The sequence below is a fragment of the Sebastes umbrosus genome, chromosome 11, assembly GCF_015220745.1.
Source record: "Sebastes umbrosus isolate fSebUmb1 chromosome 11, fSebUmb1.pri, whole genome shotgun sequence".
Lineage (NCBI taxonomy): Eukaryota > Metazoa > Chordata > Actinopteri > Perciformes > Sebastidae > Sebastes > Sebastes umbrosus.
Window position 1 is genome coordinate 19658927 of NC_051279.1, and position 10213 is coordinate 19669139.

The 10213-nt window shown below is 47.7% G+C and overlaps 1 protein-coding gene across 3 annotated transcripts in view; it reads left to right on the forward strand.

Annotated features, from left to right (window-relative positions):
- kirrel3l (kirre like nephrin family adhesion molecule 3, like) overlaps nucleotides 1-10002 on the forward strand; it is a 49964-nt gene extending 39962 nt beyond the window's left edge. For 2 of the 3 annotated variants that reach the window (XM_037785753.1, XM_037785754.1), the window contains 12 exons: nucleotides 492-649; nucleotides 2063-2213; nucleotides 2368-2473; nucleotides 2817-2965; nucleotides 3057-3184; nucleotides 4373-4499; nucleotides 4658-4758; nucleotides 5450-5648; nucleotides 6904-7023; nucleotides 7221-7330; nucleotides 7503-7592; nucleotides 7705-10002. In XM_037785753.1, coding sequence (XP_037641681.1) covers nucleotides 492-649; nucleotides 2063-2213; nucleotides 2368-2473; nucleotides 2817-2965; nucleotides 3057-3184; nucleotides 4373-4499; nucleotides 4658-4758; nucleotides 5450-5648; nucleotides 6904-7023; nucleotides 7221-7330; nucleotides 7503-7592; nucleotides 7705-8202 — 1937 coding nt within the window. In that variant the 3' untranslated portion in view covers nucleotides 8203-10002. The remainder of the gene's footprint in view (nucleotides 1-491; nucleotides 650-2062; nucleotides 2214-2367; nucleotides 2474-2816; nucleotides 2966-3056; nucleotides 3185-4372; nucleotides 4500-4657; nucleotides 4759-5449; nucleotides 5649-6903; nucleotides 7024-7220; nucleotides 7331-7502; nucleotides 7593-7704) is intronic. The other variant, XM_037785755.1, reaches the window with a different exon arrangement.
- The last annotated feature ends 211 nt before the right edge of the window (nucleotides 10003-10213 follow it).

Consider the following 10213-nt stretch of genomic DNA (forward strand, 5'->3'; position numbering starts at 1 on the left):
CACACAGTGAAATTGGTTCGGTGGAGGGAGCGAGAAAGGCCAGCACAAACCCCATGTTTACGCCTTCTCATATTGGTCGGGGAGATAGACGCCTTCATCAGGGGTGGCACGCTTGGCTTGCCAGTGGTGCGTGCGAAACCATGCAAATAAATGAACAAATAAGCAATTCGGTTGAAACATCACTCCGCAACAGTAAGAGCAAATAGAGTAATAATGCTAGTCCCAAGAAAGGAAATAAACACGGTTGAGACTGTTTTTTCTTCCAAATGACAACTGTTCTCGGTCTTTTCTCCTGTCTGAAACTACACCCTGCTAAACAGACACACGGCCATAAGGAGATATTGTTTGCCTCTTTTGCTGTTGCGATATATTGATGCTGAGCTAAGAGCAACAGCCAGCTCAATAACAGTATGACTTCTTTGTGGCTCTGTGCTGGCCTGGAGCTGTAATGAGTTTTTTGTTTTGAGTGGTATGTTTGTTCTGCTCTACAGTTCCTCCTTCAGACCCTGTGGTGGAGGGCGGCCCTGTTGTACGTCTCAAGGCCCACACACCACACAATCTCACCTGCAGAGCCTCCGGAGCCAAACCTGCTGCTGAGATCACCTGGTACAGAGACGGAGAGGTCATGGAAACTGCGATCTATTCCAAGGTACAGAGAAAGCACACATCTATGCGCGGCATTGTCATTCAATCACTAACGCCTACATAATATTACTATTAACACGTAACAGAAATAAATGCAAAGCTATTCAAAATAGAAATATTTTCTCTTCGGGTATGATGCTCTTTCTCTTTTTCTGCTGTTTTTTATTTTCTCATCTTTCCTCTGTGTTCTCAGTCTTTTTTTTTTCTATCACCACCCTTCTCTCGCACAATTTCTTCCCTCACTCTCTGCAGTCCCCCTCCCATTTTCACTCTTCCCTGACCCCCCTCCCTCCTCCTCCTCCTCCTCCGCCTCCCCCCTCACTCGCTAACCCCCTCCGCCCCCCTTTTGCTCGCTAATGCAGCGACACTACAGCATAACTGGAGCATGCCAAAGCTCAGACAGGCATGAGTGTTTCATACAGTAGAGTTTCTGTGGAGAAGAAATCACCCACAACAATGCAGAAACACAATGGGGATGCGCCGGAGCGTGAGCCAGCCGCGGCTGGGAAAGTGTCACATCTTTCATGCTCTCTGACCACGCTAAACGACGCTAAACGCCACATTTAAGGAGGCGAGAGCCTGCAGTGAGAAGGGAGGGAAGGGGATTGGAGAGGGGGGAGGGAGGAAAGGGGAAAGAATAATACATGGGGGGAAAAAAAAGAATATAGAGTTAACTAGTGAGATAGCTTTGTGGAAAAACAGAGAGCATTTCCAACATTAAGAAATGAGACCGGGGGCGAAGAAAGCTTTGTCCTAGTGAGGGGTGGTGACAGGGAGACAGTGATGTGATTTGATCTAGCATAAAAGTGCTTTTTGTGTGTCTGGCTGAGGAAGTGAAAGCCTGCGTCCATTGATTTGACTGTCCAGGGGAAAAAGGCTCAGCTTGCCCTTGCTCTCTTCCTAAGATGTGTGGCACTTCTTCCTTGCTGTCACCACCCAAAAAAACAGACACACAGGCACCTTGGCCATCACAGTTTTTTCCCTCGTGTGTGTGTGAGGAAGAGAGGGAGAAAGTGAGAGAGCAGTGAGCCATATCCTCAGAATCTACACCTTTCCTCACTTAGGCGTATTGATTTCTGTGAGCAGTAAATAGATTTAAAAGATGATGACAAACAAGGAGCGCTGACGGGGAACACTCTCAGAAATGTGGGAGCAGCACAATATCCCCCCGCCGCATCGTAAAATACATGATTTAACTGCCACGCCAAAGAACGGGGATGGCAATTTTAACGCCTTACACATGAAAAAATAAGACCTGCAGTGTCATAGAGATATTCCTAAGTGGTGCGATCACAAATGGCAAGTGACTTGCTTTTGCGCCATTGCTCGATTGTAATGGAGTCTCTCTTTAAAAGTGTAGTTTGTAAAATGTTTAAAGTGTCATCCAGTAGCATCTAACAGTTGTGCAACTCTACAGATGATGCTGGAGGATGGCAAGAAGGAGGCGGCTGTCAGTATGCTTCCAATCGTCCCCGAGGATAGCGACTCTGGACGCACCTACACCTGCAGAGTTCTTAACCCAGCTGCCCCGGCTGGACGACAGACATCGATCACTATCAATGTCCAGCGTGAGTGTCCCAGCATCACCTAAAAAGACCACCAGAATATGTGCATGCTACGTACAGTAATTTGTAAAGCACATTTGATTCTCTTGCTCTGTTAAAAGGTGCCACTATGATTACTAAATCTGTGTCACTAACATAAAGGTTTTCCTTCCCACAGACCCTCCTTCAGTGACTCTATCAGTCCAGCCTCAGACTGTGACCGAGGGAGCCAAGGTCCTCTTCATCTGCTCTGCTTCGGCCAATCCTGAAATCACTGGCTACAGGTATCCATCCTGCATTTTTAATCTCAGTATTTCACTCTGATCCTGCCACCGCGCACGCAGAGCCAGCAGTCTAAAAATGATGATACAGCACAATCACAAAGCTACTTCAAGACATTATACGCTGCCAACATGCCCAACCAGAGTAAAGATGTCATCCAAAAAAAAGCAGTACAAGCATGCGAGTGCTTAGTAGATTCATCGGGCTCAATGGGCTGCTTGATTGGCAGCGTTTGATTGTGATTGGCACAAGCCATGAATCGGCTAATAGCCACTTGGATACGCATGGCTAAGTGCCTTCCCTGAACTAATGCGGCTGTATAATGTGATTATTCATCTGTCCCAGGTGGTCGAAAGGAGGAGTTCCCATCTCTGAAGCGAACGGGGACAGCCTCGAGGTGACGGTGGACTACTCTTACTTCACAGACCCCGTGTCCTGTGAGGTGTCCAACTCTGTGGGCAGCACCAATGTCAGCACCCTGGTCGATGTCCAATGTGAGTCAGTGTGGCCAAGCTGTGTATTTTGATCTCGAGGTGCATGTTATTGTAAAAGCAGTCTCTTATTGATTGTGTGTCTTCCCCCTAGTTGGCCCCAGACTGCTGTCGGAGCCAAAGCCAATGACGGTGGACATAGGGATGGATGCGGCCTTTACTTGTGCATGGACTGGAAACCCTCCCTTGACCCTGGCGTGGACCAAGCAGGGCTCCAGCGTGGTAAGGCAACAACCACCTTCACTTGGTGGTAAAGCTTCAACACCATCCCTCCAGAGAGAAACATTCACACATGGCCTTGAGGCATGAATCCCTCACACATTTTCCCCCCAAACATTCCTTTTCAGGCTGAATCTTCAACACCTCCTCTCTCCACGCTCCCCGAGGGCTAAAGCCTCTGGCAGAAAACTGTCTGTCCACTGACAGACTCGTACAGCATCATCAGGGCACATGACATGCTGTCATAGTGCTAATCAAATCGATCAATCAGTCAACCGGTGAAGCCAAGCCGCGGTTGGAAGTAACAGACGTGCCGCAACTTTTTTTAGAGCCGCGTTCCTGCCTCTTAGACATTAAAAATGGCCGACTGCACTTGAGTAGCCATTTCCTCAAAGTCAATTTCGTAGGTGGAACAAATGGGACATTTCCACCTTCGCTTTACATCATCCTGAAAAGTCTTTCAGCGCGCACGCCATCAGTGGGGACATCCCAAAGGAGCTCCTCTCCTGGCGGCTAATATAATTTCTGAGGCGATGCTGGAGAACCCCCACCCTCCGCTCCAGTAGAGAATGCTGCGGGATGGCGTAAGCGATGCTGTCATCTCCCAACGAGTGAACGCTTTCAGCCCCTCTGAGGGAGGCATTTTTCTAATCCACCCACCGCCACTGTCCCTCACACGGCAGCCACCAGTAATGGATTAATTGGGTTACTCCATAAGTGTGTTGAAATAAAAAATTGGAGAGAGTGAGAGGGGGTGTAGGGAGAGAGGGAGGAGGTGGGGGAGTGGGGGTAAATGGATTAATCACAGCTTGATGGAATGACAGGATCAATGAGCTAAGGAGTGAGTGAGTGTAGCCGCTCCAAAGGCTAAGGCCCACTCACACCGTTCTGTCCCCACTGTTTAATTACAACAATCTCCCCAGCAGCACGGTCATTCGGCGGTGGCTGGAGTGCTTAATGCTGTGATTAAAGCTCTTCACAATGAAATTAAGCTCAAACCACCGGCATTTGTTACAATGGTCAGCCCACCTCTGTGCCGCCTCCACAATGAGCGAGTCACTGATAAAAGGTCCCGGTTTCCTTTGTCTGCCTTTGCCTTCTCCCCGCCACTGCCTCGCTCTCTTTCTCGCTCCTTCTCTCTCTCTCTCTCTCTAACACATTTCTCACTTGTCTCTCTGGATTCCTCACTAGGTGCTCAGTAATGGCAACACCTTGCAGCTGAAGGCTGTTACCCAGGAGGACGCCGGGACATACACATGCAAGGCCATCGTGCCCCGGATTGGAGTTGCAGAAAGAGATGTCGCTCTGACTGTAAATGGTGAGTGGCTACAGGGTTTGCTTGCAATGTTTGGACGGATGTGTTGAATTAGTAGCTTCAAAATTGATGTTTGACAATTTGGCATTGGTCAATATTATGATTTTTTTTTCATTTGTGCTGCTCTGCTCACTCCCGTCTTTCTTTCTTCCTCACCCCAGGCCCCCCTATCATCACAGCGGAAGGCACGCAGCACGCCGTCAAGCACTCCAAGGGCAAGCTGGAGTGCCGGGTGGGAAGCAGCCCCCCGCCAGATAAGATTGTAAGTGAGCCCTCTCATTTGTGTTGCGCGTCATTTCAGCGTACATACTCCGCGTTCCACACGGTCACACCCACGAGAACGATCAGTCAGCGCAGCTTTACCCCCGACCTCACCTTCACACCTTTGCACCAACACATATCCACCTCGCGCGCTAACAAACACACATATTCACACTGTAATTGCGCCAACATTGACTGGAGAGGCAGTGGAGTTGGGGGGGGAGCTGTGGGAGACCGGCTTCCTGCAGGTTTCAGTCAAACCGCATTCAATTAGCGGCCCGAGAGGCATCACTCGGCTGACCCTGTTGAACTGCCGAGCGTACGCTGGGCTGAGAGAGGATAATTAGGGTGTGAGGAGGAGTGAGAGACAGGTGCCCTGCTGGCCCTGCGCTGGAGACAGCACAGAGGAGCCTTATTTCATAGTGAAGCTACCTAACCCTCCTTAGGCCTCACCTGCAGGGCAGACGTGGGAGGCAGCTTAAACATGAGCCTGTGAGCCGTGTCAGCCGCGGAGCACCTTAGAGGTCGGCGGAGAGAAAGCAGAACAGAGAGAGAAAGTGGTGTTCAGTCAGCGGCGGGCCGGGATCTAAGGATAAACAGCCGGGCAGGCCTCCGCTTCGCTCACCGGTGAGGAATTCTTCATAGAGATGTGACTTACCCCCTGTTGTCTTTTCTCCTGCTCCTCTCAACAGGTGTGGACCTTTGGAGACATGAGCCTGTCCTCTGGCACCTCCGGCCGTTACTCAGTGCAGACAGTAACCAGCGACCACGGAGTCCTCTCTTCCCTGGTGCTGTCTGAGACTCTGGCGCAAGATTTCCAGCTGCGCTACAACTGCACTGCTTGGAACCGCTTCGGCACCGGCACCGCCCTGGTGACACTGAAGGAGCAAGGTACACACCGACAGTAGGCTGACCAGGTGTCCCACTTTATGAGGGACTGCACAGCATTTTTATCCCTTGTCCCACGTCCCACATCCCACATATTGAGACGATGTCCCACATTTTCATTGGCTCCAATTTTCAAAAGTCCACTGTGGGTCAAGTGAGGTCACAAGCTATGCAGATTTAGGCGGAATATGCTATAAACTACCACAAAGAAAAAGAAATGCTGCAACAACAAAGACTGTAAAACTACTTATAAGTCGGTGGGTGAAGCCGGTGGCGACAATACAAGAAACGTGGCTCAAAAAGAGATGTGCCGATCTATGGAAGCATTCGGGCAAAGCATAGAGATGTTACAAGATAAGGGGCGGAATAGAAATGTTTATTTTTAAGTTAGGTAGACATTATATCAAAATTGTAGACTACCTCTCAGCATTGGTAACGTGCCCCACATTGTCCCACACAAACATACTCTTTTTCCCACATTTGTTTTGTTGGGATCTGGTCACCCTAACCGGCAGGAGTAATAATCCCCACCAGAAACATTATAGTGATACTCTCAATCTTTGCCGTGAAGGGGGCCAGATTAGGTGAAAGCAAGCGCTCCTCTCTCGTGCTTATCTTAATTACAGTATACTCCTCTAATCGATATGATTTAATCAGCAGATGGTTCCTTTAATGAATATGTTTGCCCCATAACATAGATATTGATTGGGGACCAAAGTCAATTAGAGGAAGCCTCATGCGTTTGCAGTTGGACTCATATTCTCTATCACTGTCTCAGAGCCAAGTTCAGCATCTGCGGCGCCTTTAAGTGGTCTTAAAATCCGCCAGTAGTGCTACTACACTGTTGCTGGTGGAAGCCTTTGTTGCAGCAGACACCAAAAATAAGGTCCTCGCCTGTAATTTGCATCAACGTAGCAGAGCAGGGTCTCCAGAGAAATGGGCAGCGGTATCTCCTGGAATCTCTAATTAGATTACTGTCTGTTGCTTCATTGCATGTCAGGCCTTGTTACCCTTCTTTCAGAGAGATTAGAGACAATAGCCAGGCTGTGGGACGCCGGATTGCCCGCATGAGCATACGCTAGCTGCGAGCAGGCCAGATGAGTTTATATAGGCGCTGACGTTTCTGGGATTAGCAAGACAAATGAACGGATCTCTTTTTTTCTTTTTGCTCTGATCTGAACGTTCTTGACACTGACACTGTACTATCTCTCATCTCATTCCTCCCATCCACCCCCTTCTTCTACTGTTCTTGTTGCAGAAGCCATGCCTATGTTGATAATTGTTGGTGGAGCAGTAGGTGGAGGCTGTGTCCTGCTCATCTGTGTCATCACTCTGGTGTCCCTCTGCTGCAGGCACACAGGCAAAGGTGAGCTCAATGGTTAGTATGGGCGAGAGGGTCAACAGCCAATCCTTCAAATCAAACAGATTAAAGTCTTTTTCCATTTGTGAGCCGAAAATTGAACAGGTTTCGTTCAATTTTTGTGCCGTTTCACCCTGTGATTAAATAGAATATTTGATGTACAAGTGTGCCTGGTAATGTCAAGTAAAGCTCCTCTCCCTCTCAATCCCCCACAGGGAAAAGGTGTACTCGTCTCTCCAAGAGTGACATCAGAGTTCAGATTGTTCACAGCGATCACAACGCGACACGTGGCAATGACGATGAGGAGGATGTCAAAGAGCCCATGGTACGTTTCTTTGAGCTCCGTCTTTGTATGCCATGTAGATATCGCTATTGATGGTTATAGGGGAAAATTCACATTAGCACTGTAATGTAACGCTCAGACTTTGTTTTGTTCTCATTGAAGTGAGGTCTTGCTCATCCTAGTAATTCTTCAAAAATGTTCGGTCTTCCCTCAGGCGCCGAACAGCAGCGAGTCTCCTGGGACATCGCGCACAGAACACAGCGACCTCCTGGAAGAGGAGGAGGACGAGAGATCGGACATCAAGGTAAAATACTTTCTTGAAGAAACACTCTCAAAATAGTGAATATCCAGTATTTTCATCCATTATACATAATACTGAACTCTGCATGATTTATTTTTCTTTGTCCTTCTCATAGGACCCCACCAATGGCTACTACAACGTCCGTGGCCATGAGGACCGCAATATCCGCAGCAGTGGATTCTCTGAATATGTGCCCAACACTCGGCCGGTCTACACTCCATCGCAGCTGCCCTCCCCCAGCCCCATGTACGGTCAGCAAGGCACCCAGCCTCGTGTCTACGACTTCTCCCACCGATACGCGACCACCACAGCGGGCAGAACCGCATATGAACAGCAGCAAGCTGCCCAGCAGCAGCCCGCCACGCCAGCTAGCATTTACCCCACTGACCCCCTCTACAGTGGCTCCGCTTACCTACCTACCTCCGCCACCTACGGTCGCGCCTTCACCAGCTACGTTAAGCCCGCCTCCTATGAGAAGGTGGACGCGTACGACCAATCAGATCAGGCCAGCAAGGTGTCCAGCTCGTCCCGTTTCTCTTATGCATCCTCACAAGTATCCTCCCAGCAGTCTGACTATGGCCGGCCTTCACAACGTATGCAGACGCACGTCTGACTGGACAAAAGAATTGGGAAAAAAAAGTACAGGAGCAGTGAGTAGATAACCATTGTCAGCTCCACATACACGTGTGGCTGGACTAACACGAACAGAGACTTACTTTACTCGGACGGTCCTCGAAGGACGTGTTTGGACAGCATTTGGAGGTAGCCATGTGATTTACGGGGGTTTTGGGACGACCAACCTTTATTTGTTGTGATGGATGGCGGGATCTGTAGAGCTCCTGAGCCGGAGAATTCAGCAGATTGTGTTGTTCAAGTCAAACTTATGATTACAGAGCGATACCTCACCAGGTTATCTCTACATGATGACCACCCAAAACCTGTGGAGATATTCTGCCATAAGTGCAAGGGCCAACTAGAAAATAAATTATCTCCTGAATTTGGGTGGCCAAAATGACTGGGGTAGCTGTTTACCTGCCTTTCAGAGTTTACTTTGTGTCAACACTTAACGTCAAACATGACCTCTAAAATACTTTGAAAGAAGATAATACAAGCTTCAGGAAAAAAAACAGATATGAACGACCTATTGTTGTCTGTCATTTGGTGTTTTGTTGGCATGCGAAAGGAATTCTAAGCACATTTGTGTCTCTATCATCCACAAAAGACTGAGCTATCCACAGAGACAGACATAAACCATTCTGCACAACAGGCTAGCTCTACTGACCAACAAGTGCTCCAGGCACTGTACTGTATGAAGTGTTTTAATCAGTGGTGAATACTTCTGGCCTGAGCTGTATTCCTGGAGCTTCTCCTGATAATAACCCTAACACGTTGGATTTAGCAGTGGAGGATTAAAGGAGGTGGTATGAAGAGAATGTGTATTTTAGCCGTCGTTGTAACGGAGGGCTATACGTTAACTGTGTGTTGTACCAAGACGGACAAAGTATGGCCATGAAAACCCAAAGATGGTGATAATTGTATAGGGATTAACGGGGGGCTGAGGCTGAATACTGCTGTCCCACCCCTGGTACTGTTTTCTGATTGTAAAATGAAAAGGAGGCTATAACCAGAACAATCAAAAGGTGGCGGTTTGGAAAAATGGTGGCAATCTTGAACTTGAAATAAACTTGAATGCAACGTCATCTTCAGCAGGCTCAGGTGGGAGGGGAGAAGACGTGTAAGGCAGTCCTAATGTGGACCGTACACTCTCAAGTTTTACAACTCAATCAAATTGTCTCAATATGTTTACAAGAAACAGTACTACCCTGAAACACTAAGTATCTGTACAAATGGCTGAGCCCATGCTTTCTCTCTCTGTTGCATGCAAATGATGTGTCTAGTGAAAACTCTTCAGCGTTTATATTCATGTCCATTTCATGTTTGAGACATTTGGTTTCTGCACCTGGCCCAGTTGCATTCCACTTCCTGGATGTGTCAGTATGGATGCCTGTACTGCCATTTGTCTAAAAAGCTGTTACCAGGCAGCCTGACGAGAGAACAAATGTCACTTAAAAGTGAGGAGGCAAACATCATCGCTTGTCTTTATTTTTATATTTTATATAAGCCTTAATGTACAGCGTGTAAGCTGCTCTATTGTAAAGTATCTTTATATACATATGTATCTATCTTGGTTGATTTATTTGGGGTCCACAGATTTCCTTCTCTAAGTTGTTCATCAATCATTGAATGCAGTTACTATGCTTTTTCTTTTTCTTTTTTGGAACACAACTAATTGCCATTTGTTTGTTCGTTCTTTTAATAATGTATTAAGAATTTTATTTGCTAAAAATGAGCTATCGTTGCTTGTACCTTTGTACACATATTTATATTTAAATAAAACCATTTCCGATAAAGAGCTGGCTGGTGTGAATCCTGAGAGTCAATCAGCCTGGCGAGTAGCTTCGTCGGGCATGGAGGAACGGCGACAAATAAAGCTTCCCATGTAGCAACAATGATGAATGCATAAATTAGCAGCACTGTCTATGTTGATTTTCCCATTCCCCCAGTGGTGCGCTGCTTTTAATGAAGACAGATGAGATAGTGGAACCCCCACTGTACGCGGATCC